Source organism: Buteo buteo, chromosome 1 (assembly GCF_964188355.1).
Source record: "Buteo buteo chromosome 1, bButBut1.hap1.1, whole genome shotgun sequence".
Lineage (NCBI taxonomy): Eukaryota > Metazoa > Chordata > Aves > Accipitriformes > Accipitridae > Buteo > Buteo buteo.
In genome coordinates this window covers 76,351,712-76,378,427 of record NC_134171.1, presented here as the reverse complement: position 1 = coordinate 76,378,427, position 26,716 = coordinate 76,351,712, and the positions used below count along the sequence as shown (strand labels likewise).

General features: G+C 37.5%; 2 protein-coding genes across 6 annotated transcripts in view; one reads left to right on the top strand and one right to left on the bottom strand.

The window, feature by feature from the left end:
• The window catches only part of SCLT1 (sodium channel and clathrin linker 1), a 46,535-nt gene extending 36,642 nt beyond the window's left edge, over positions 1 to 9,893 (bottom strand). Inside the window, exons 1-9 of one of the 3 annotated variants that reach the window (XM_075036615.1) lie at positions 9,767 to 9,893; positions 9,249 to 9,334; positions 6,612 to 6,679; positions 5,857 to 5,909; positions 4,875 to 4,944; positions 3,686 to 3,741; positions 3,175 to 3,307; positions 2,240 to 2,362; positions 141 to 206 (exon numbers count right to left, since the gene is read on the bottom strand). In XM_075036615.1, coding sequence (XP_074892716.1) covers positions 141 to 206; positions 2,240 to 2,362; positions 3,175 to 3,307; positions 3,686 to 3,741; positions 4,875 to 4,944; positions 5,857 to 5,909; positions 6,612 to 6,679; positions 9,249 to 9,282 — 603 coding nt within the window. In that variant the 5' untranslated portion in view covers positions 9,283 to 9,334; positions 9,767 to 9,893. Of the gene's footprint in view, positions 1 to 140; positions 207 to 2,239; positions 2,363 to 3,174; positions 3,308 to 3,685; positions 3,742 to 4,874; positions 4,945 to 5,856; positions 5,910 to 6,611; positions 6,680 to 9,106; positions 9,335 to 9,475; positions 9,639 to 9,766 lie in introns of those variants that run through there. The other 2 variants (XM_075036632.1, XM_075036624.1) reach the window with 2 other exon arrangements.
• Positions 9,894 to 9,999: 106 nt separating this feature from the next.
• C1H4orf33 (chromosome 1 C4orf33 homolog) lies at positions 10,000 to 20,785 on the top strand. Of its 3 annotated transcripts, XM_075024932.1 has the most exons (7): positions 10,000 to 10,045; positions 10,329 to 10,375; positions 13,631 to 13,820; positions 15,706 to 15,766; positions 15,958 to 16,009; positions 16,139 to 16,338; positions 18,045 to 20,785. In XM_075024932.1, exons 2-7 carry the CDS (start codon positions 10,337 to 10,339, stop codon positions 18,142 to 18,144), a joined length of 642 nt encoding a protein of 213 aa, XP_074881033.1. In that variant the 5' UTR covers positions 10,000 to 10,045; positions 10,329 to 10,336; the 3' UTR covers positions 18,145 to 20,785. The 3 variants fall into 3 exon arrangements, with proteins under 3 accessions (XP_074881033.1, XP_074881122.1, XP_074881202.1); XM_075025021.1 differs by lacking the exon at positions 10,329 to 10,375 and having other exon boundaries at positions 10,001 to 10,045; XM_075025101.1 differs by lacking the exons at positions 10,000 to 10,045; positions 10,329 to 10,375 and adding an exon at positions 10,569 to 10,605.
• Positions 20,786 to 26,716: the final 5,931 nt, after the last annotated feature.

The following is a 26,716-nucleotide window of genomic DNA, read 5'->3' as shown; positions in this document are numbered from 1 at the left end:
GAGAAGTTTGCAAATCTGAGTGGCACAATTTCTTTTTCAACCAGGTATATATGAAGGACTTTTTGCTTTTCTTTTATACTTTGAGGCTCTGGTAGTGAAAAAATAATTTACTAGGTCACTGTTCACAAGGTTTTACTTACCAACTCTATTTTCTCATTGGCTATATGCAGTTGCCGAGTCAACTGTTGAAAGCCAGTCAGTTGATCCTAAAAAGAGAATTCAGAGCTTCTTGTAATCATCATTATCATAAAGAGTGTATAATTAGAGAGTTTCATAGTCAACAGAAAACATTTTCAAAAAAATTCATACATGTTGCAGGAAATTCAATATGCCTTCGTAGATTTTATTTAGATTGCTTTTAGCTGCTGACCTAGTAATCTGGAAAATTAGATTTACTACTGAAAAATGTATCTGAATTTCACTCAGTTACAAATTGCCTCCTTCCAAAACTCATACACGCTTACTGTCAAAATATGAACACATACACAAGTAGTGCCTTTAAAGAGCCACACAGACTATGATGCTACCAGAAGCATTTTTGCCAAGAACAGTAGCAGACATGTACCCCTTAATTAAAAAAGGCCTGTATGGATAAGTTTAATTTGCTTTTTGCCATATAGGATGTCTTGTGTCCATACAAAAAAACCTGTTCAATTAAACTCTTGAGTCCCTGAAAATGAACTCTGTCATCCTAGGAAAAACAGCATAACAAAGAAAAAAAAAATATTATCTGCAGCATGCCAAGTGTCTTCAGAGCATACAGAACACTCAAGCCCCTGAGCTGGAGTATCTACTAATTGTGCTGCATTTATTTAACAGTCTCAAGGCCAAGTATATGCTCAAAACATATTCCAACAACTCCCTTATTTACTATGTCCAATCCTTACAACGGTATCCTCTCTCATCTTTGCTTTCTGTCAATTCTAATTCTAGTTGATCTTACCTATTTCTATTTACCTCTGACAGCTATGTTCTGCTCCTCCATTAAAAGCAAAACCTAAAATAGAAAAGTTTATTTAACTGAAAAGCCATTTTCTGTGGGAGACCAGTGGCGTTTAAGAATAAAAGGCAGCTCAACCTCATTCTTGTTACAATGGCATTATATTCCACCACGAATTTAGTTACCAATGAAAAGTGGAATCTGAGAGCCCTAAACCCTCCAACAGCTACCAATAACTCTGTATGTTCTACCATGTGTATATTACCAATAACTGACAATGCAACACAAGACATAATCTAATAAAAAGAACAGGAGCAAAAAGATGGAACTACATGTAGATAAGAGTCCTCATAACTATTACTTGAAATAATTATGAAACTTGAAAGCGTACAATAGCTGTACAGATATTTTTCCTGTTTCTTGGAAAAGAACATATTGGTGAGGTGGACTTAATACCACAAAAGAACAAAAATCAGTAAAAAAAAAATTTCTGTTATGTAGGTAAGCTGTAATTGTGCCCACAAGTATAGGGTCCTTGAAAATGGAAAGGAAATGTTAAAAAAAATTTGTAACATCTCTTTACAGACCTAGAAATATCTGCAGCGAGGTACATACAGGCATGAAGTTTCTATTACTTCTTCACACTATCTTTATACAGCACAATTTTCACACCATCTTTATATAGCTCATCAGAGCACAACAGCTTTTCTGAACTAAGACTTCCTGACAGGTCTTCCCCAGAAAGACTGCTAAACACAAGCTAGCATTAGAAGAATACTGGTGAACTTGAGTTTTCATTTGTTTCACACACTTCTTTACTGAATGACAACAGGAAACAGAGACTACTTTTCCCACTATACCACTGTGATGTTACAGACAAAATTCAGCATTCAAAAACAGGAGAAAACATGGAAGACTTCCACCTCACAACTTGGAAATCTTTAGCAGCTTTTTCAGATGTTGAGCTCTACTGAAGATTTCCAACCATGCAATTCAAACACATGATTATTTATATGCACATGCGTATCTTGGGTACATATACACGCACCAAGACTCAGACTCAGTGCATTCCCCAAGTTCCTGCCCATATATTTGGAATAAAGAACTCTTCCAATTGTAACTGTATTTAGCTGATGAATCAGTGACCACATCTGACCACTCAACTTTAGATGACTATTATGGAAAATAATTAACAGTACTGGTAGAACCCCCCTACTTCCGATTGACTACACACAAACCCAGAATCTCTACAGCATAGAAAGACATTCCAAAATTAACAAAAACGTAAATGAAAATTACTTTCTGCTTTTGCCTTTCAGCCACGTGAATCTGCGTTTCAGTCATGCGTTCCTGGTACTGCCGCTGGAGTCGATCATGCTCCTGTAATACAGTCTGCCAGAGCTCTATTGCTTGTTCTCTTTCCTAAGTTAGAGAACAATGGTTTGTATAAAATATTCTATTATAGCACATTTACCTTCATCTATCATTCTCTAAAAAAAGAGATCTTAACTTCTATTTTGAAGAAATGACAGTTTCTGTACTTTTCTCTGCACACATTACAACTATACAGACAAAATACCAAATTCAGGTGCAGAAAAACAGATGCTCACAGGTTCATCAAATTCCACCTACAAGTGAACTGCAAGTTTTCTAGTGGTTTTTTTTTTTTTTAATAGCTCAAACTTTCACAGGTATTTACTGTAGGCCTACAGTATATATAATATTCAAATACCAAAATTCAACTGTCAGTTTAACTTCAACTTCATCATACGCAACAAAGGATTGATACATCATTGTAATAAGCTCAAGAAGACTTGCTTACCTTTTCAGATTTAAATATTATTTTCTATATCCCACATATACTTGCCTCCTTGTATCACATGTCATTTTAATCAAAAACATTGTCAAGCTACTACAAAAACTTGAATTGAACAAAGTACTTCACTAATTTCCTGGTCAGGAATTCAATATAAAGATCAAGTCAAGTAGCTAAAGTTACAGGCACAATTTAACATAAAAAAACTTAGATGAATCTAGGAAAGAAGTTCCTTCAGGTCTTTAAGTTGAAAGTATAAGTACTTGTTTCTTCAGCTACAGAAAGTCAAGAGGACCCCAAAATAGTCTCAAGGAACTCTGAACAAAGGAATTCTGAACCAACAAATAAACCAGCTTCCCCTAATCTGCCAAGGCACAACAAGAGAAATAAAACAGTACAAATGTTTCATGTCACACACTTGATTTGTAAGTTGTAGTTGTTCTTGAAGGTTTCTCACTATGCCTTCATCTGCAGGAATATCAGTTCCCAGAGGCATGAAAGGAAGAGCCTCCAGCTGCTTCTCAAGGGCCTCTTTCAACTCTGCATGCAGCCTGAAATTCAAAGAACCAAGTTCAGCAAAGCATTTCTCCAACAGGAATTTTTTTTAACAACTGAAGTATACCGTACCTTCAATCTGTATGTACTATTTACTTCTAAGTCATATTTTAATCTATTAAATTACATTCTACAAACACAACAGACAATTTGAAATAGTTGAATATCTAGTTGTTCTAGAGATATGGTTACATCTCCTAAACCTGGTGCTGTAATCTATATTAAGCACTTAAAGACTCTCACATAAAGCTCACGAGTATGAAATCTTCAACTCTTAAGTAGATTCAAAAGATTTCAAAGTCCTAGAAAAGAGCTTTTTAGGGTTTAGAAATCAAGAAAAACAGCAGTAGTAACAGGGCAGTGCAATCATTTACCTTTCATTTTCCTTGGTGACTTGTTCAAATTTTAGTCTCATCTCATTCATTTGCACCTAACACAAAAATACGCAAGAGTAAGCACTCATTTAAGTGACAGAAACTTTGGTGATTCTTTCACCTTTTAATTCTGACTGATACTGTAACAGACGGACAATTTAATTCAGCATAATACAGTAAATGAAAGTCACTTCCTTTAAGGAAAGTCACAGGCTGCCACTCAAATTTCACAGCTGCTAAGTCCTGTTACACCTCAGCATTCAGAAGTTATTACGAGCATTAAAGGTACCTTTTGGAACTCTTACAGCTCCTACAGATGGATTCTTCACTAACTCGAGTTCTTTTAGGGATACAGTGGATAACTTGTCTTTTATACAGTAAGCATTTGAGAAAAGAGTTCAGGAATTAACTGAGGAGAAACTTCAGTTACATGAGTCAAATGAACTGTTTTGTTAACTAAAGAGTGTAACAAAACCACAGTGTTTCTATTGCCTTCTGAAATTGGCCAAGCTTGAAGACTGCATTTGCAGAATCTTTATGATTGACAGATCAAACAAATTAAGCACATTAAACCAAAACCAGAGTATAACGTCTGCATGTAGATCACAAGTAAAAATTGCTTTCTGTATGCCACAGGTTTTAATTATTAAACATATCATTTTGCTTTTCAGTGATCATATGAAGCATTCAAAAGTTTCATTTTTCTGTGGCTGAAATAAGGACAGTCCCCCTCTATCTCAGCCTCCATGATAATAAACATTTAAAGAATTATTTGAATCTGAAGAATTATTAAGAATGAAAAAGGCTGGGTGTATCTACACTTGCAGGACTGCACTGGACCACATGGCCAAGGTCAGACCTGTACGGAAAGAGAGAAACAGCTGCCTCATCTGAATGTCACCTAGGAAAATACCTGCAACCATATAAGAACATCTAGAGAAATAAAACATGCATGTTTCATTTCACAACAGTCCTTCTCCAAACACACAGTAATCTGTGCAATTTGGACAATCTCCCAACCTTTCCATAGAAAGCTCTCTGTTCTTTCATTTGAGGCAGACTGCAGTCCAGCAAGTTTCTGAAGCACGGCGCAGGCATACTTTCCTTTATTGACAAAAACTAATGGCCTAGATATTAATACTATAAAATACTAAGAATATACAGTCTGAAACATTAGGAACATCCATACCTGATAAAGCTGCAACTGTTGTCTCATTTCTTCCAAGTGTTTCTCATACTCTGTGATTAGAGTTGACAAGCTAAAAAGTTGAAATACATGCTTAGAATAAATTTTGTAAGCACTGAAACACTGTTCTTGTATTTAACTAGTTTTAAAGAATTCTTAATCTAGAGAACAGAACAAAACAGTCACTTTTCTTTATTTCCAAGCTCAACATTCACCAGAATCAAATGAACAAATTTAATTACTACTTTTAAAGTATGATCATTAATAGCAGATTTCCCGTATAACAGAACTAGAACATGGGACATTATAAATAAGCATTAATGTAACATTAATATTTCATACATAGAATCCCAAATGACTGAAGACTAGGCTTTGTTACTGGTGCCACATGCAACAGTAAAGTGGCCTATAAGACAATGTAAAATAATGTAGTTCTACTTATATACTTTTTCCCTCCTAATACTTTTGTGATTGATAGTAATTCTCTGAAAATTCTGTATCAGTCCAGAGTGATAATGCCTTAAAATCTAACAAGAAAGGATAGGTTATTTTTGTAATAGGAAATGACAATGATTATTAAACCATTTGCCAACAGGCAACTGTTAGTTGAAGATTGTCAAATAAGCATTTTTAAAAACATCCACCTGACCTCAACAGACAGCAGTTACCTAGATCAGCACTATCCTACCTGTACTTTTGTTTATTATCTTAAAATTTAGACTAGAGAATTCCTTCATTCATCTCCCGCCTTTTATTTTACAGATTGGGGAAGAAAAGTAATATATTTAATTTACTGAATAAACAGAACAGTGTCTAAAACCAACTGCTACAGGAACACTTTTACAGACTCCATTCACAAGTTCTCAGAGCTGTGAACACGCATACGTAAGACCAGGTTCACCTGGATATTTACACTTTTAAAAGCACATGTCAATTTCTTTTGAATACTTTGTAGTATTCCCACTTATAATTTGCAATTAGTTACCTTTGGTCCATCATCCTGGATCCTGATATGCCATCACCACCAGCGGCATTTTGCTGTAATGGTATACTTTACGTATTAGTACTTGCACACAACTGCATATAGTTTTAAATTTTTGCATGCAACCCAAAGCTGTTGTTCTGCCTGTACTGTAATCATACACAACATCCCACGTGACCACTTCCAGGATTATGTTCAAAAATCCTTGAGTGCTGACCCAATTTCAAAAAACTCTAATTTTTTTTTTTTCCCCTGGAGATGCTCTGATATAAAGCATAATTGCATGTGAGGGGCAATCATCTTGCTCTTGAAAGAGCAATCATAAGTTTGTCTAAGTGCTTAGTTCATTTCCATGCATCTCGGCATCAGTAAAGTGCTGATGCCCGAGCTCCTGCACAGACTTTTAGACAAGCTTATGGTACCCAGCACAAAAAGTTATCTTCACAGGAAACAAGTGTCTTGGAAAAGAGAAGTCTATAAAAGTGAAAAAGTCTACTAAAGTAGAAATCAAGTATTACTTCAGGGGTATGTTCTCCTGCATATGACGAACTTTTGAAAATGCACCAAAAATACCAGAATTCACCATTATGACACATTTATTCTGCTGCTTGGAAAAACAACAAGCAACTCTAGAGTGGTGTGATGGACCTAAAGCAAGGCCAGGCCACATTAAAGTGGGCTGTGCTCTACGTATGCAAAGATGTTTGTCTCAAAACCTCATCACAAAAATTCTTACTTCCATCCCTGAGTTCACATACTTGCTCAACAGTAGCTCTCAAAATCTCATCCGTTTCATACTGTCCAAGTGCCACCTTTAGCCCCTGATCTGAAAAACACAAAGTTTGAGAATCATAGCTACAACACAGGTCATTATCTAGATAAACCAGACCGGCAGTGAGAAATATGTTTAACAGTGTAGTGCTTAGAAGAATTTTATGAAGCAGTTGTGTGCCTTCAATTTAGCACAATTATTTTAATGAAAATAGGACTTGAAAAAGCCTAAAGGCTGTGTAATAATAATGAATTCCATTTCTTCCATATTCCTTCTGTTTTCTTTTAGAAATTTAAAAAAATGAAGTTTCTGCCTAGAAAACCCACAAACACACATCTTAATGATTCACGAGGTCTACATGCAACAAATCACATTGTGTGTCCAATTCAATTAGCTGGATGTTTGACAATTAACCTGTTGTTGGAAACTCAACCCTGCAGTTCTCAATAAACATTCAACAAACTTAGGTCAAGAGCTTCGCTGATAAATGGATCTGAGCATTCAAGTATATCCAGAAGAAACCAAAACAAGAATGAAGAAACACAGTCTGCCAGTATCTGCTTTTTCTGAAAGAAGCAAAGAATAATGAATAATGAGATTTCACACTGCTAAGTTAGGAACATCAACTAAGGCGTCACTCTCCCCCCTTATTCATCTAACTTTGGCTATTGGGATTTAATTTGTAGTACAAGTAGTCTCTGAAAGAACCAGCAGAAGGTTGGAAAGGAGAAGTAATAGCTCTTCCCTCTTGTTCATGGAGTGTTCTTTCATCTAACAAAACCATAAGAATCTGAGTAACACCTTTGTAACTGGAATGGGTAAAGAGGAAAAAAAAGGAAGTCACGAAGGTAATGCAAACATTTTGATTTAAAACAACTTCTTGCCTATTTTTGTTTTTTAATACACATCCCAATGGCTCTTTTTCTGGTTCTCATCCTCTAAAGGAGGATATAGAAAAAAGACAAAGAGTATAGAAAGGAGATGATAGTAAAAGGATGCCAAGGAACAGGAAAGAGGAAAAGCAGCAGCCCACATCAGCCAAAGCAGTCTGCAAACATGAGAGGCCACAGCTACAAAAGGGGACAATCTTAAACACCCCTTACAGACATACTCACCTTCAACAGTGAATCATTAAATACATTCTGATAAAAGGTGTATGTCTTCAGTAGTATCACAAAAATATGTATTGAAATGGAGGAATTATTATTTGTAGGGTTGGCTGCTGATAGTTCAAAATGCATTCACGTAAAAAATTTATAACCGATCAGTGCCAGATACTAGCTTTTCATTTGGAGAACCTTTTTTACAGCTACATATTTAACACAACAAATACTTACAACATTAAAAATATCAATGCTTAGAGAATCTCTTCCTGTGTGTATTACACACATTCAGCATTTTAGAACTTCAATTTCACATTCATAAAACAGGAGAAACATCAATCCATATATCAGACTTACAGCAGGCCTCAAATAACTTAGGTCTCAGTTGGCATACAAGCCAAATTCAAATTTGTCATTTGGCACCTTTCAAAATGTAAAAAGTTTTTTAAAAGAGAGAATTAAACTCCTTGATAGAAAAGGCAACTCCTACCACTTCACAGTGAACTTGGTCTGAGCTCTATTTAGAGCCTACAGATTTACAGACTAAAGAAGCTACACTCAGACAAATTAGATACATATAAAAAAGCAAAATACCAGTATTTTAAAAACCATGATTTGTTCACATCACAGTATAATAAATACTCATGCAAAGCTTGATAAAGATATGGGCTTTTGAGCCAGGATGACTGTTGGCTCAGACAGAAGCTCTTCTGCTACTATGGTCCTTGGAATCAAGAGCTGTTTTTTCACCTTTAGCCACCCAAAGCTGTCATACAAAGTTTAATACCAATTGAAATTTTGATTTTTGAGTGATGCACAGCCATAGCACTTTATGCACTGTGATCTCATCCTACTCCCTGCTGTGCTATCAAGTTTTCCCACAACATTAATTAGTGACAGTAACATTCTTGGGACTACATGTCAAACCACTCCTTAGTTATAGTAATATAAAGTGTGTAGAAGTAATTTTGCCAGTATTTCGGTGGTAAGGAATTAAAGTGTACCCTGATTCAGTCATATTAAGCTTACATTAAAATAATCAAAATTGTAACAAATAACACAATTAAAAATATTGATTTTAGTCTGTAAAAGAAATTTTATGAGTAACTGGCAAGACAGCTTTTTTGTCTTTCAGGTGGAAGACAAGCATAGGAAACGCAGTAGTCTCTTAACTGGAGAAAAGAGGCATTATCACACAAAATGCACGTGTTTTTGGCTATTACCCTCATCAGCAGCTTTTAATTATTAGTCTTCAGCTAACTAAAAAGTAGCTTTGATACTGTTATTCACTATAGCAAACACTAGAAGAGCTACAGAATATCAATCTTCATCGTTACAACCACAGGCAAAAGGGTTTCTACCCTCTGTAGAAACTGACCCCAGCTCCGGAGAGGCAGGGTCCAGGCCTCGGCTGCTCAGCTCCGTCCTTCAAACAGCCCCGGAGCAGCACCAGAGCCAACCCGCGATGTGTCGGGAGCAGGCAGGCAGCCCACGAAGCCGACCGCTCGCCGAGACCTCACCTGGCTCTCCCCCGCTGCCGAGCTCAGTGGCCATATTTCCAGGGGAAAAGCTTCACCACGGCTGCGAGTTCCTCCCCAGGAAAAGCCTGCAACAACCCGACGGAAAGCCGGTTATTTCAGCCGCTCGCCAACCCCCGCTGCCCGGCGGGCTTTCACCTCTACCGGCGAATAAGAAAGATGAGAGACAATAACTTCCGAACACCGGGGACGCGCTCCCCCTCACCTACCGGCTCCCACTTCTTGAAGTAAAGCCTTTGTAAGGCTGCAGCTGGCCGGGGCGGAGGCAGTAACCACGGCCTCCCCCTCTACACCTACCCCTTCCCCTCAGCCCGGCGCGGCAATCCCACCACCACCGCCCAGAAACGAAAAAAAAACACCCCGAGCGGCGGCCGGCCCTGAGGGCAACCCCCCCGCCTCAGCGACGGTTAACCCCGCTTGGCGCCGCGCTCCCATCGCGGCTAACGGCCGAAGGCGGCGCCTGCCTCGCGGCGGGGGCCGGCGGGCGCGCGCCCACCTACCCGCCCCGCGAGCTGCTGCTACCAACCGCCGCCGTCCTTTTCCCTTAGCGACCCAGCTCGGCCCCAAGCAGCGCGCCGGTCACGTGGCGGCGGAGTCACCGAGCCCGCCAACCTCGGAAAAAGGGCGGGCTGGGGGGGGAGGGTGCGCGCATGCGCGCTGTTGAGCGGCTGCCAGTCAGGGCTGGGGGGGGTTGTGGCGGGGGGGAAGGCGGGAAGGGGAAAGGCTCGGTTTGTCGGGGAGCCGAGTTTCTTTTCGGTGGCGGCAGCGGCTGCTTGGAGGTGTGAGAAATCTCTCGTTAAACTTCTCTGAGGAGCTTAGGGGTTGAATTTCTCTTCAGGAAACGCTGCTGCTGTTAGTGGTGGTGGGGGGGGGCGGAAACGGGGAATTTTCGAGCCCTCTGGGAGCTCGTGCCTGTGTCTAAGAGTGCAGTCTTAGCTACATTAAAAGCTGCTGTCTCTTATTTGGTTGCCAACTTTCTCCCTGTCCTCTTGGAGCAATTAAGAAAAAATGCCAGCATAATTACTTCCTCCTTGGTTTTGTCGTTGTTACCGACGTGGACAGGGTTTAGGATGGAAGACGTCAATCGTCTCGATAAGGAGAGACATGAGGTGATTACAGCGACAAGCAGCAGCAGCTTTCTCCTTGCTGGTGAGGTGTGATGCTCATGTGGCTGAGGTCTAGGCATATCAGCCAGGTGCTGTCAGCTCTGGGTAGCTTGTGGCCGTGCAGTGCGAGTGCTTTTAAATAGCTGAGAAAGTACTTGCTGTAAAACTATTTCGTTTAGCGTTTGCATCTCTTTACAGTGTATTAAGAACTGGCTGAGGTCTAGCGTTAAAAGGTAATGAAAGGTCTCCTCTTCCTGTTTTAATTTACTTTTACGCCATTGCTATGTGTTGCTGGTTTTATTATGATTTAAAAGCATGCTAGTAAGCAGCTTACCTAAGTCCATGCAATGTAATAAACTTAAAACTTGCACCAAGGGCCATTAATTTGGAAAATCTGAGATCTGTTGTCCTGTAAATTGAGCAACCTTAGCGCTAGGTAGACCTCTGAAAAAGGCTAGTGAATGTTTTGCAATTTTCCTTAAAGCTTTATGGTTCTTTTTAAAATTGCGTGTTCTTCAATTTAAGAGTAATATTGGTTTACAACAATGGGCTAAATCTTCAGTATGTTTGGTTCAGTACACTGTAAGCTGTCCCTGGAGGAGTTAAGGTTTTTACCAAAAAAAGTCATCTGTCTCTCATATACAAATAGGTATATGTATAGGTACATATACCATAGGTACAAATACGAATCTGTGATGCGTCTTGTCTCATCTTCATTTTAGACACTGCGGTTACAGTAGTGTGTCTAAAGTTGTTTAGCAGATTCTATTATTTCACTGCTTTTTTTTAAAACTTCGTATGTTGTGGCTTTTTTCCCGAGACAACTTTTCAAATCTTGTGCACAAGAAGAAGCTTCGCATTGCTTACTTCAGTCAGGAATTGTAATAGCTAGTCATGTAATTCTCCCTGGATTTTAAGATCTTCCCAGGCTGCTTTTATTAGAAGGCTATATTATTTTAAACCACTGTTGAAATCTGGCAGTATTTTCAAATAGGTGTTTGAGATACTTGCCTTGACCAGTGAATGGAAATAGTTAAATATATTAGCACAAACTGAAAATAGAATAATAGAAGGAAACGTTGACTTCTAAGTGCATAATGTTAATTTAATAGTGTAGTAAAAAATGGGTTCATAACACTTTATTAACTTTCTTAGATGCACCCATCTACTCTTAAACTTCACTCTTTTGAGTAAGTGATCCTGCTTGTGGAATTCTGTCTTGTTTCCTTTCACAGTAAGTGTGTGTAAAGCTTGTGCACTCCATTTACAGGAATTCTGTTCATTTCAAAAAACGCTAGGAATGGTCTTACCATCTGTGGATACTTCATGCTCCTGCTGCTCAGTGTTTGCAGCTTACAAAATTAAAAACACAACACTGGTCCGCATTTCCTGTGGATTAATTTTTTCTAGATCAGTTTAAGGCTATATAGCCCATTGGATATGTTTCAGCAGCTGTTTGTGTTGTGAAAGGGACTTGTTATTTAACATACTGCTTTTTTATTTGGTGGTGTACATTGTAATTATTGCAGAAGAGTTGTCACTGTACTTGCCCAGAATACTTTTTCTTACTAGTTCTCTCTTTTTGTTGTAAACTGTGGGTGATTTAGCTTTGCCTGTTTGAGTTAACTGCTAATACTGGACTATGAGCCAGCTTCTGCTGGCTTAAGAATGCTGTTAGGACACTGTTGGTTGTCTTCTCTCCCATGCTTTGTACACTGTTTTCTTTCAACTTGTGTCATCTTGCTTCCAGAAACTTGCTCCTTGAGTTGGAGTGAATGTTAATGATGGTAGTCTTTCATAGTTTCTAGGGCTATCTCAGGTCTCTTGCATAAAGCACATCTGACGATGCTTGTCTAGCATATCATGCAGTTAAAATGCTGACATAAGAATTTAATTAGTTTTCAGTTTATTTAAATATAACTTTGTCAAAAGTGATAGTCCCATATTTGACTTTCCTTTTTTACTGGACTTCTTAAATTAAGGTGTCTAATTACTAAATCTATTGCTTCAGATTTTCTCTTTATCTGTCACACTTCCTTGGTCAGATCATCATCCCCTTCACTGTGAGTATATCTACTTAACCTAATGTCATTCTAGCTATTTTACCAACTTGAACTCAAAGAGAGGAGGTCTGGTGCTTTTCATCATGAACATCAGTGCAGGGAAATTGGCTGATGTGACTGTTGCAGAGGGTATGAGACAGTTAATGTGTAGTCATAAGAGCAAGGCTATGGCATATAGGGAAGTGTGATGCGTGTGGTTACATTCTGTCTCATGTACTACACCTCTTGATAACACCTGCAGAATGTGGTAAGTTATGCTTACCCTTCTGTGAGACCCAAGAAGATGGGTATCTGGGTAGAGGTTAAATAACCTGATTTAGTGTTCCCCACTGAAGGAAGCGTGGTTACAATTTAGCTACTGAGCTAGCACCTCTCTGGTCACAAGACTTAACAGCATGTGCATAATTCTCAGTCAGGCTATGTGCTGCCAGTTCCCTTCTTGTATGGCTAGATGTGTAAGGGAACAAATCAAGGATCACTTTTGTGGAGATGGGAAGGAACTCATAATAGTGAGGAGGGGAAGGGTAAGGGGCCATAAACTTGTTGGAAACTGGGCTCCGCTCGTTCTTTTGCTTATTAAATAGATTAAGGCTATTCTTAAGGTTTGTACAGTTATTTCTAAGTAACAACAGCTGTTGGAGTGCAGTAGTCTGTTCTTGCTGCTCTGCAAACGTTCAATGTGTTTAACAAGATGTGCTTGCAGTTTTCCTTGAAATCCTTTAGTTTGGCTGGTTTGCAATGACCATGAAGGAAAGCTTTAGCTAATTGTTTCGTTTTCTTGCATCTCAGATTCATGAAAGGTTTTTCTCAATGTGTTTTTCTCATGTTACCAAATCATCTAAGATAATGTAGTGGAGACTTTGTTTTGTTTATCTGTTCTCTTGATAAATACTTCTGATGGTTTTGGAAGGTGTTTATTTAGGTACATAATTGAAATGCCTTAAGCTTGGTAAGACTTGAGAGTGATTTGTAACCATGCAGGTATAAAAACCTATGAAAAGCATTCATGTAACTGTTTATTTAGTTGCTTTATAAAGCTAAACTATTTCAGTTCTTCTGGTGTCTAAAAACATGATATGATGATTGACTTTGTGCAAAAGCGTGCTTTTTTTCCTGGACAAGCAAACAGTGCAGTTCGTGCTGAAATGGAATCTGAGATCTTCTTTGACAGAACCTTCCTTTCTCATTTATGTAGTATATGAAGATGGAATTTACAATTAAACACACCTGGGATGGTTTACCTGTGAGCCATGAGCCGGTAACAATTGGGCTGAAGTCGAACAATGCAGGACTGCTAATGGAAGTTAATGCTCCCTTCTTTGATGATCCTGCAGCACCGCTTGGAGAGCCAGGGAAACCTTTTAGTAGACTGTGGGACTATGAGGGTAAGTGTAACTGTTCTGCTGCAAATATATCCAATTTGTGTAGACACTAATGTTCCTCTGTAGTTAATATGCCTCGTCTTTATTTAAGAATCTGTGATGGTTATTTTTTCAACTGATCTAACAGTTGTGAGTGTATGACATATAATTAAATTCCATTTCTTTGGTCACAGTACTGCTTTTAAAGATCAGATCTGAAATGCAAAGTAAAAGTTTTCCTTTCTGTTATATCCTGAGCAGTCTGGGAAAGAACACTGGGAAAGAATTTATTTGTAATCACTGCCTTACCCTTAAACGGCTCCTTGAGTAACTATAAGCCTCATGCTATATTCAACTGAAAACTACCCCAAACTGTATCAAGAGTGGTGCTCTTTTTCTAGGTGGTGAATTGATTTTCATCACTAGCACTACTGACTGTAAGGTGAGTGGTTGTTTTATAGCAGCGCAACAGTACAAATGACTGGGAAGCAAAGGAAATACGTTATGTCACTCGGTGGCCATAAAGAAATGGAGTCCAATGAGCTGGGTTGATTTCAAGAATGATGAGGTTGACTCTTCCTGATCCTGTCAATAGTATCAGTGCTTAAACTTAGTTTCTGGGTTGCTGATATAACTTGTGGAATAACAGAGGCTTGACGTATTTGAATATCAAAATAATTTTGTGGCATATATATAAATGCATTTGCAGTAGGTAAATGGAAGTGAAATACTAAAGGTAGGTTCTACTTTTGCTTTAAGAAGTAGAGAGCAATAGCTAAAATATATGTCTATTTTAATCAGTTTTCCAGAGCCTATTTGACAAATAGGAAGGTGTGAAACAAAGAAATAGCAGCTGATAAAATGATTCAAAATTGTACCCGAATGGAATGGGGTATATTCTTATAGTAATGCTGTTTTATTTCTCCTTCCTGTCAATGCTGTCACTTTTACGTGGTGCTTTGAATAATGCAAGAATTTAATGATTCCAGCAGTTCTCCACTTCGTGATTATTGAACTATTTTGATTAAAGCTCTACTAAAGCAGTATTAGCACCTCTTTGATATTGCTGTAGTAAATAGGCTTATGTAAAAATAAATAACATTATCAATCATATCTAATTGTGATTCTAACTAAAGCTTTCTAATAGTGTCATTGCTGTGAGAAACACCTTTATAGTTCTACCTTGTGGTCCTGAAAGGTGATTCAACAGTCACATGTGGCTTTCAGGTACACCTGGAACAGTAATCCCTTGTCCAAAGTATCGGCCATCTACAGGGCAAAACCATTTAAGAGCTAAATGCTTTCTTACTATTTCTGAGATTTAGCACTCTTAGTTATGGGGTGTCAGCTCTTCTGTGAGTGTATGTTCCTCTTTTCATATATTTTTTTTTTCCTAGTCTCTGGTGCTCTGAATCCTCAGGCTACCAGCACACAAGACTTCTGCACTTAAGTGCCCTACCTGGAGTGCCTGCTGTGAGTGTGATTGACTGAGGTCACTCTTATCTTGGTCAGCTTTGCTCACAGCAAGCATACTAGGTGAAATAGCTGTGTGCTGATGCTTGTCTTACTCCATGGACAGCTAACATTAATTAGCAGACTTGCCATATTTTTCTGCTGCATCAAGATAAGTGTTTCCAAAACTGGAATTGGTAAAGTAAATAAAATTAGTACAGTGCTTTATAAAGCTCTGTATGATGATAGGCATTAAAAATAAAAGCTCTTGAATTTACAATTATGGCACAGCATTTTGAATAGTTAGGAAGCTGTCAGTAGCATGTACACAGCTAGTCAAGCTCTGGCATGGGACAGGCCAAAAATTATGAAAACAGAATTGTTTTAGTGGGTTATAAAAGTCTCAGGATATTACAAAACAGTTAACATGAAATATTGACAGCCTGTTTTTTTTTAGTTGTAGAAGCATTTTTCCTGAGTGACAGAACTGAACAGTATTTAGAAGTTGAACTTTGTCCGTAAGTACAGCACTCTGAACAAGTCACAAATTTAAATTTGCATTTCCAGTTCTAATGCTTTTAAGATAGACATATGAGGAAGACTGGGTACAGAAATTGTTCCAGTATGGGGAATGTACATATTTGTGGCAGAACAGTACACTAATAATTTGGTATCAGTTTAAGAAAATTGTGCTCTGATTTTTTGACAGCCATGGACAACACTTGTTGCTGCTGCTTTCTGGCAAAAGAAGAGTATGGAAAGTAAGTGGTCAAGTACTTTCATAATGTACAGAAAAACTAACTGGTTCTAGGTACTTGTTGCCTGATTGGAAGATGACATCACTTTTTTTTTTTTTTTTTTTTTTTTTTTTTATTTTCCTCCTTTAACAGGAAGAACTTCCTTTAGAGTTTGAGGTGACCAGAATGAAAACCAAATGGGAAGGTAAAGCTTATCTTCCATGGAATTATTTTCCACCATGCACTAACAAATTCAATGCATTTGCAATTCACGGCTCAGGAGAAGAGAGAAAATATGAAGCGCTTCATCCTGTGCCTCGACATGAACTACAGGAAGGACAGAAACCAGATTTGTAAGCTAAAACTAGCTTTTTTGTAATATAGTTGCACTATTCTTGGAATACTTAAAGATAATCTGGTTTTCAGATTGAGTGCCTCTAGTGTTTTAATTATACTGCTTAGCCCCAGATCCATTGGTACTGTACGTTGTATAAAGCACTGTGGCAGATAGCTGTAATTAGTGCTTGATTTCTATATTATCCCCTAGGTTCATAGAAAATGATGCGTTCAACACCATTGGCATCTGTTTTATCACCTTCCTCAGCTAAATCATAGATAGGTTGTTCTACTTTTTCCTTGCCTCCAGCGCCTCCTGAAATGCCATTTAGTGTTAATTTCACCAGATACATTTCCAGTAAATCTCTTTTGCTTCTCCCCTACTGTTCTAAGCAACCTCACCTCTACAGATGGTTCCATATTATAGAAAAAAAATTTGAAAATGCAGACTGAATGGAAAAGTATAATAAAAGGATACCCAATATCAACAGAAAAACTAGAATATCTTGATTTTTAAATTGTGCTTTGGGCCTGTTTATTTTCTTTGACTGTGAGGCTGAGATGATTTGATAAAAACTGCTACTTCTGGGCATTTCTATAAATGAACTAGCTCTAGAAGGTACACTACAGTTCCTATGCAAACTTGTTACTCAACATAGAATGACAGCCAGGTAAAGTATATTTTAGTTAAGTTACCTTTTTTTGCCTTTATTTAAGAAAAACTTAGCTTCTGCAACTGTTTATTTAAAAAAAATTCTAAGCTATTGATAATAAAATACATTCTCTTTATCAGTGTCCGAAAGAAATAGATACTTTTATTTTTCTGTGGTAAACTGGAAAATGCCTGTAGTATTTTTCAGGAAGGGATTCTTTCTATTCTTTCTATAATATCCCTTCCAAAAAAACCCTTGACTTTTTCAGGCATTGGTAGCAGATGCAATTATATGAAGAGGTTGCTCCTTCCTACTTTCATTGCTCTTAGTTTGTCTTTACTCTTACAAATGATTTCCTAGTAAGAGAATTCCATTTACCTTTTTAAATGATTAGTGTAGTGTCAGATGTTCTGTCTACTGCTTGGTAGTTGTTTCATGTAAGTATTAATTAGCAATTGGCTTCAGTGTCTTCCTTCTATTGTGTCTTTATGGTAGCCTAAAGGAGAAATCCTTAGCAAAAACTGGTTCATAATGTTTAAAAGAAAGCAAGACTTTTAGTCTTACAGCAAAAATATATTTACTACCTTCATTATCTTATCCAGTCTTACTCTTTTCTGTAATGAAAGGATATTCCTGTGATACGATTTTTCAATTTTTACTCTATTGGAGTGCGGATAAGTCGTAAAATAGGGTCACTGTGCTTTTGCTCTGACTGCAGTTCCAGGCAACGTAAGTTGAGGGAGTTTAAAAGGTGAGCTTTGTTAACTTCAGTTTATGCTGCGTGATACTTGTTCATAGCTGAGGATTTTGCTGCGTGATACTTGTTCATAGCGGAGGATTTTGCCTTGTGTTTTCCAGTACAAGGTTTTCAGAAACATAGTAGTGTTTTTTATTTATAAACTCAAGTTTTGGAAAATGAGCACATGGAATGCTGGTTACATTCCTGTCCAATAAATACAGGAAATGACCGCAAAATAAAAATTAATTAAACCTATTGAGGTTGCTGCCTTTTATTAAGACACATACTATAAGACTTACAACTTTTTTGTTTATTTCTCCTCTCTTTACAGTCATCGTCTGGAATTTTTCAAAGATTTGAACCTGAAAGGACTAATGGGAGAAGACTGGAAGCAGCCTGAATCAGACATATGGAAGTCTCTCACTAATTAAATGGATTGAGGCATAAATTTTTAAAGCACTAAGGTTGGATGAAGCTGTATGGAAAGAACTTCTTCATTCTGAGCAGAGTTTGTAAATATCAGATTACTAAGGCTTTCCTTGACACCAAAATCATTGATCAATCTTCAAATCAACTGTAAAGTATCTGGGCCAGTTGATTTTGAACGTATGAAGTATGCAACAGCTTGTGTTTCAGTTCATCTGGGTATGGAGTTTTTCATCTGTGCAAGAGATGAACCTGCTCCTACTAATGAAGGGGAGAAAGTGTGCTAAAATTACAGCTGTGTTTTCATGAGAGCTCTAAGCCTGACAAGGCCAATATCTGGCTTGGAATCTTTCAGTTTGCTGTAGTTGCTGTGTTTCTGCTGTATTTTGACTGCTGCTGGTTTGTTTCTTGGCTGTTGAATGAGATTCTTATGCACCTAAATTTTTTGATTGCTCTCAGGAGAAAGAATGCCTCCTTCAGGAACAGAAAAGAATATAGCTATCGTGGCATTTTGTGGCCCAGTACTTGCATTGCAAGATGCTGTGGAGGTGTAACGCTACCCTTTGCTGTACCTTCCTATACCTGAAGTTTTCCCTTGCGCAGTGGGGGGAACTTAATCTCTATTACTTTATTAGCACACTTCTCTCCTTCAAATTCTCTGTGGAATTTCTAGTGATTTTTAGGTACAGAGGATAGATTTACAAAAGGTTTTATGTATTCCAGGAAAAGTTTCTGGGACAAATAATGTTTAGTATAACCTTTTGATATAGTTGTGTGCCTACAAAAGCTCATTTGTTCCAAGACCTTATCACATCACCTTAAGGATTCAGCTCAGACGTACAAGAATTTTGCTTGCATGCCACCTAATATTGGAAATACTCTAAATGTATGTGCCTACATTTTATACTTATGGGCATGAATGTTTTTAACAGTACTGTATACTGTTGGATGTTAACATCTAACCTGTAAACTCTCACAGGATTTACAAATGAGGTGCTCCTTTTTTGTCTGGCATAGTAAGTGCTGCTTGATTGTGGCTGCTGACTTGATCCTATATAAATTAACTTAGAAAATGGGAAGCTTACCTGCTAACCAGATCCTACATATGAAAAATAGGTGACTTTAAAATCAAACTTTGGTTTTGTCCAGAATGAGGATTCAGACCAAGACATGGTCCTCACTCCTTTACTAGAAAGAGGACTTCCTGCATCCTGTTGAAATGTCATTATCACAGGGTAAAAGGTGGTTGTGTTCTTTACCTTTGTGAGAAGGATTGTTTTGGGAGTCCGAGAGAATATGGCTCAGTCATAACTGAGGGAGTATCTTTCAAAAGTTATGCCCTGAGGATGTGGTGTTGGGTCTCATCCTTTTGTGTAGCATTTTCTACTGAAAAATTCAGAATCCTACAAGTTCCTGAAAGGGACTGGTGTTCTTGTAGTCTTAACATCCTGCTCAAAGCAGGGCTATTGTTGAAGCTAGATGAGTTTGCTCAGGGCCTTGTCAAGTTTTGAGTAACTCCGAAGATGGAGCTTCAAATGCTCTGGGTAGCCTGTTTCAATACTCAACTAGTTCTGTTATGAAAATTTACCTAATTGCCATTTCCTGTGCTGTAACTTCTGTCCATTGCTTTTTGTCTTTTCTCTGTGCATCTCCAAGAACAGTGACTTTTTCTCTATAACTACCAATTAGGTAACTGAAGATAACTGTTAGCTCCCCATGGATTTCTCTAAATGTCATCATTCTCAGTTTGCCTTTCCTGACTCTCATTAGTAAGCACATTCCACTCAGATAATATGACAGACAATGTAAAAGTGTAACTTGAGTTGAAACTCAGAGACAACAATGCTCCCAGGCCTTTCTTGTTTATTTAGCTCATAAATGGTTCTAAAAATCTTCTGTGTAGCTTTAGACATCAAAATGCCTGTGAAGTTTTGCACAAGGCTGCACTCTAAGTCATATTACTAAAAGGATTTTCTGTTCTCTTCTGAGCTTGTACGCATTAATAACCATAGTCTGATGGTCATGTTTTCTTTGTTGTCTCTAAATTTAACCCTACCTGTAGACTCTGCCTGAGAAGAAGAGAAGATGGGAATATCCTGCCTTTGTGGAGAACATCTCTGTGTGATTAATATCTGAGATCGAATGTTACTTCAGAGTTTTTGTTTGACTTTAGATTCCCTCTTTTTACTTTCAGTTTTATAGAACTATACTTTCAAATTTAAGGATATTAGGCTTTTTCAGATGCAGACTTTGGCACGTCAATGCACTGAGACATCCAATTGTTTTTGCTCTCTTTTAATTAGACACTATACATTCCTTGCTATAAAGTGCCATCTGTTGAAAATTATAAGTATTGTACATTCAATTGTTTGGCTTCTTTTCTACCTTCAATCCATGTACATTTTTCTAAAGGATGACATCAGTCTGAAATATTGAATAATCCAATAAATGTTGATTAAAAACATCTTCCAGATAGTGACATCTCAAAGCTGCTTTTGAAATTTCAGTCAAAAGCAAAAACCGTTTCATTAAACTTTTAGACTTCATTTTAAACAGTGTGTCAAAAAAGTGCATGCAAAGGTTCAGAATGAGTTTACTATTTTTCTCACAAAGGTTGTTTTCACGTGATGAATGATGTTTTGTATGTAAAGGACAGTAAATCAAATTATTTATTCAGAGGCTTCATCTCATATTCATTCCCACTTCAAACTGACAACTTCAGATTTGACTTTGGATGCAAATTATAAACTTTGAGGGAAATATATTACTTTCCCTGAATAAGTAATTTAAAGTAAAATAATTGTCTCTGCAGTACAAAATATAATGCTAGATGCTTCTGAAGATGGGAGTTATCATACAGGCTTTATTCAAGGCACATGCTATTCCATGCCACTGTCAGTTGGTTCACTTGTATGTTTCTAAGCTTTAAGAGTCTGTTTGAACTGTAAGTGCTGGCTTTTATCAAAGGTTTCTGTATGGGTTCATAGAGTGCAGAGTGGGAACCTGTGTGCTGACATGTTTCTGAAGGTTTAAAGTTAAATTAATCCCTTGGTAGAAACTTAACTGTAGGAGGGAGTCCTACGTAAGGCATGTTAGATGGAAGCACAGTGTCTTGGCACATACTAGTGAATTCGTGGCTCGTCAATGGACAATACAATGCTTGCCAGCATCACTTAAAGCTCCCATGACTTTGCAGGGGTGGATATCAATGTGCATTGAGATAGCTAGGTAGTTTGTAGCTTTCTTGCTCTGATCTGCTTTTAACCAGGCCTTGTTTTACACTGTGGAGGCCAACTGTAGCCTGTATTTCCTGAATTGCCTCTCTTTTTGATGACAGGAGGAGAAGACAAAACAAACTATGTTCTGCATGAGTTCCATTTAAGTACATGTTCAATAATTATTAATCCTGGTATAGAAGGAATGTGATTCAGTCCAGTCTAGCTCAGTGTGTGTACGTACATGCATATATATATTGAGGTATTCAGCATTGTGCTGGTTTTGTATGTCAAACTTGTATCAAGAATAATACAGATAAATTTTCTAAATTGTCACACTGGATATACTTTATGGAGGATATCAATTTGATAAAATGCAGAGCTGCATGATAGAAAGCACAGATCACGCAAGCAGTCTATCCACAAATCCATTTCACTTTGAAATGGATTTAAAGACTTCAACCCTGTGAGCACTTCTTATCCATTGCTCTCTTAAAAAAAAAAAAAAAAAAAAAAAAAAAAAAATCAACCTGTCTCATAAATGTTTCCTTTGGATAATATTTGGCCTTGTGCCAGTTACATCATGTGATGTACTGAGTCTAAGATGCAGGAATTTTATTACTTTGGAAATGGTGGAATACCCGCTGGGGAGTACACAGTTTTTGATTATTTTTTTTAGCTCTGCAAAGGCTTAGGTAACCTTAAGTGTGACATTTTCACATGTGAAAATGTCAATGTTGTGGCAATTTTCAATTATTTTACCATATTTAGCCAGAATTCCTAAGGAAGTGAGACTGTTGGGTTAGCATTACCTTCTTGTCTTTCTGGCAATGTTGTCATCACCTTTTTCCCCACTACCACAACAGTTTTTAAATCCATTAGCTAATGTCAGCTGAATCAGAGGAGCAGACAGCCTCAAAAGATACTAGATTCTTACAGAAGTGTGAACGTGAACACCTGGAAACAGTGCCTTGCTGTAGCACCCAAATTGATGAAAAGGAGAAATCATCTCTTAGTCCTTATCCTGTAGTTGTAGTGCCCCATACTTGAAGCAGTAGGTGCATGCTTAACTTCAGCTGTGGTACATATATCCTCTTACCTTTAGACTTTGATTAGGAAACTAGGAAATGTGTGGAACTTAAGGAATATGAGGTGCTGTGTGCTGTCACAGAGGTGAGCTTAGATGTCATAGACCTATGCCCTAGTGTTAGTGATCTTGAGGTAAGAAGCTTAGGAGACAGAGTATATATATAAAACATAAATGTATGCGGAGCCATGTTTTCAGTAGTGCTGCTTGTTTTGTTTTGTTTTGGTTTTTTTTGAAATTTGAGGAAATAATTCCCCTGTTCCTGTCTTTTTTTCAGAAGAAGGTCCCACACAAAGGATAAGGGATGGAGTTTTCCGAAGTTTAATGCCAGGGTTAGTTGGAAACACAAGGACGTAGTGTGTAGTATCAACTTGTCATTGCCTCTGAAAATACAATTCTGGTTTAATCCATTTTCTAATTCAGTAGGTTCTGTTGTGAGAATGTCGATCCTGAAGAGAAGCAGAATCTGAGCTCGAAAACACTGCTCTTGCTTAAAATTCCAATTGACATAATGGATATATTTCTATTGCTTACATAGTGCTCGATGCTACTAGGTGTGTTTTTTCCACTGTGGCCAGGTAATTCAGCAGAAAATTTTAATTCTTATCTTCTGCTACAACCGCCCCCCTGTCTATAAGGCAATAGAATTATCTGCCCTAGTCTATACTATTGTGGTATTTGATTTACTAAGTTTAATGAAATGCTGAGCAGCTTTGCTGTAATGTGTTTTTAATTTTTTTTTCACATCTTCATAGTAAATACTTGAGCAGTTGAGGCAAAATGCGTATTTGGATAGTTGCAACCCCTTACTTACAAGATGATCAGACTGAATAACCTGGAAAACAAAAACACTGAGCTTCATGAATGAAAAATATACCTGTAAAAAGAACTTAGGTTTGTTTCAACAATTCTATCTCATAAGTGTGTTTCGAAGCTCCTTGTGATAGTATGTTTATTACTCGTGAACTTAAAAATGAAAACCAGAATTCTACATGACTCAGCCCTACTTATAATATCAGTGAATCTTTGTAGAGTTGGTGTTTGAAAACGTCTTATGGCTACACTCCCACAGACTTTTTTTTTTATGTGTCTTGCCACTAGGGGGAAGAAGAAGGTTATCAAAACTATACCTTGGTGCTACCAGCCTAGTTAGCCTTAACTAGATCCATTCCTTTTTACTATATCCTTGATTTTAGAAAAAAAATGTTTCAGTCAAGCTGATGATGGCTTATTTTGATTCTTTTGAGACTTTATCAAAAGAAACAATATACCACACTGTGTAGTTACAGTTCTAATGTTTCTTTTCCTACAGCAGTGTTTCTATAAATAATTTTCAGACAAAATTAACAGAAGATAAATTCCATGAAGTGTCAGTCTGTAATATAAATGTTAGTGTTGTGATATGCAAATGATTTGGTTTTGGTTTTTGGGGTGGGGTTTTTTTTTGTTTGTTTGTTTTGGTCTTGGATAGTCTCTTGCAAACTCTTCTAAAAGGCTGTATTTTATTCTGAAGGAATATATTTTTTTTTAAATACAGTCTGGTTTGTAAGAGATGGTGCATCCTTTCAAGGGTGAGGCTTGAGTGGTGCGAATGAACACTCTGGGGTGAAGCTTAGAGAAGAATGTGAAACAACATGAACTGTTGCTTAAGAGGGACAGAAAATTGTTCTTCATACAAAAATGCAAAAAGAAAGTTTTCTTTCAAGAAAACTTGAGTGGTAATGTGTCCTACTGGCAGAAGTAATTTGTATCTTAAATGCAAAGGTGGAGCAACTTAGGATGTCAGGTATGGTAGGTGATAAAATCTAACACTGCATATAGCGACACTGCACAGTGGGCTTTTTTTACACAAATGCTCTGAGTGGGAGTAAAATTTTGCTGATGTCTTTGTATACTTTTAAATAATTTTCTCTAATATGCCAAGTGAGATGTTAGAGCTAGTAAGCTCTAACTTCATGCTGGATTATATGTTTTGTTTGCTATGGTTGGCAAGCTACTTTATTATATGTTCCAGTTAACTCATTAGAAATGTGAGTCAGTTAATGTTTGTACTGCCCAGCACTGTGATGATACAATACTGATGAATGTGATGTTAAGTACTATGTTGCTTGCTGTTCCTTTTTCCCAGGCTGAGGTGTTTTGTGCCTCTGAAAGGCACAGCACAAAACGTTTGTTGTATTTTAAATTCTGACCATGTAAAATACTTTCAAAATATGAACAGCACAGTGCATAATTTGCTGCACGTAAAATTTAAAACTATTCTTTCACACTGCCAGAGCCATCTCTAAAGTTGACTTCATTGCATTTAATTATGGTACATTTATAATAATGCTATTGAAGTTTGATAGTTAACCTGCATTTATTTTATTGATGATTCCTTGCTTTTGCTTTCAGTGCATGCTTTAGTTTAGTACAGTGTCTCTGAACAGTGCTTCAGTAAAAGTACTGGGAAGTGCTTTAAGCCTGATTATAGAACCCTTATTTACACTGGTTGTATAAACATCTATACACATGCTCATACAAATAGTCCCAGTGAGCTCAATGCAATGGTTAACATAAAGTGTATCGCAGTTATGCCTTTTTCCATCTACTTGTCTATCTGTTGAAATTAGTATCAGTATTATTGGGAGAATTCAGTTCTAAAAGCTAGTTCTATCAGAGCGTACTGTTTAGCACTGCTTGTTTTCTTTATTGTGGTTTAAAACAAGCAAAAACCTTAGCTGCAGGGTCTGTGGAAGGGTTTTAAGTGATGGTTCAGGAGGTACTGTTTGTATCTGCACTAGCTATGAACATACAAAAATATGTTTGATTCATTTTCAGAAATAATACCATAGACTACCACTGACTATGTGTGTAAATACCCTCTGCCAGTGATGTAGTTTATTTGCAAATACAAATGTATTCTTACACATGTTGTAAATTATAACTAACTAAATTGTGTTAAAATAGCACTGATATAAAAGCTAAATTATTGTGCCTTCACTGCTGTTTTAAAACCAACCTAGCCAGACTAGTTCAGTGGCTTTCTTGGACCATGCAACAGATTGTTGAGGGGGGGGAAAAAAAGGAATTTTCAGGTGTCACCTTTTTAAAATACAGAACTTCCCCCTGTAGAACACACTTTTTGCCAGTTTAATCTTGTCTTTCATTTCATGAGTTTGTTCCCTTGAACTCAGTCACTGCAGGCAATGAAGTTTATAACTTGGTGCCAGTAGTAGCCATCATAAAATTATTGATCTCTTTAATTCTAGGCAATGTAATTGGTTCACTTCCTTCTTACTGCTGAGTTTGCTTCCATCAGCAAATTAAACATTTTGGAAACTGGTATTTTCTCAGTGCTTTATAGCTTATACAAGCCATGGTATTGATATTTAATTGTGCCTGGCACTTTAAATAATTGGTTCTTGTTTTAAAGTGGCATATTACTTTCCTAAATGTTAGCAGGGTGGTCTGTAACCTGTTATGCCAGTTATCTACTTCAATCCTTCTTTAATTTCAGCAAAATACTTAGCTGTTTCAGAAGAAGGTAGTTCATGATGTTAGAAGACAAAAATGTGGTCTTGTACCTCCTTAAATTCTTATAACTTCTAGAATGAAATCTTGAGATTTGGTAATTTTACTGGCAGGAGTCGTCTTTTGTAATCTCTGTGAAACAGCTTTTCGGAAACTTCAGAAGAGCTTTTTGCAGCTTGACAGGTGAATTCTCTGAAGATTCTGCTGGGAGTGGGCATACACCACTGGCAGGTAGAATTGCCAGGCTTTGACTTGTTCAATGTTGAGTGGTCTTTCTGCTTCCTGGTGACAGGTTATGTGGTGGGGAATGTGCTTTTTTTATGTATATCTACTGGTTAGGCTAGGGCTGTCTTCAGCCTGGAAGAGGAAGTTTGAGGATGCGGTAGAGGGTTGCTGTATAGATGCTGTATAGAGTTTGGATGGATGAAAATATAAAGAGAAGCTGGGTGGGGCTTGACTTGGATGGACCATCATATGAAGCTAGTGAGTACCACACTCAGAGCAGAGAAAGGTGGTACTTTTCATAACACTGTATTGCCACTGTGTGTTTGAGAAGTTTCTGTGGACTTAGTGGGAGACTGTGAAAGGTACTTGGAAGGAAGATGAAGTGGAGGTTTTTAAAAATACAAAACCAGGTTAAAGAAATCCACTCAGCTGAAAATAATTGGAGGGTGGGAGTATAGGAGGATAAGCACATGCTTTCTTTACTTCCTGTTCTTACTTTAGACATGTACTTATGGATAAAGGCCACTGTGCTAGTTG

Bases quoted from the DNA above. Each gene is read 5' to 3' on its own strand.
- C1H4orf33 (XM_075024932.1), top strand. From the start codon at position 10,337: ATGGAAGACGTCAATCGTCTCGATAAGGAGAGACATGAG. The intron at 15,767-15,957 runs GTAAGTACAGCA...ATTTTTTGACAG, and splicing joins TTAGAAGTTGAACTTTGTCC to CCATGGACAACACTTGTTGC. The intron at 16,010-16,138 runs GTAAGTGGTCAA...CTCCTTTAACAG, and splicing joins GCAAAAGAAGAGTATGGAAA to GAAGAACTTCCTTTAGAGTT.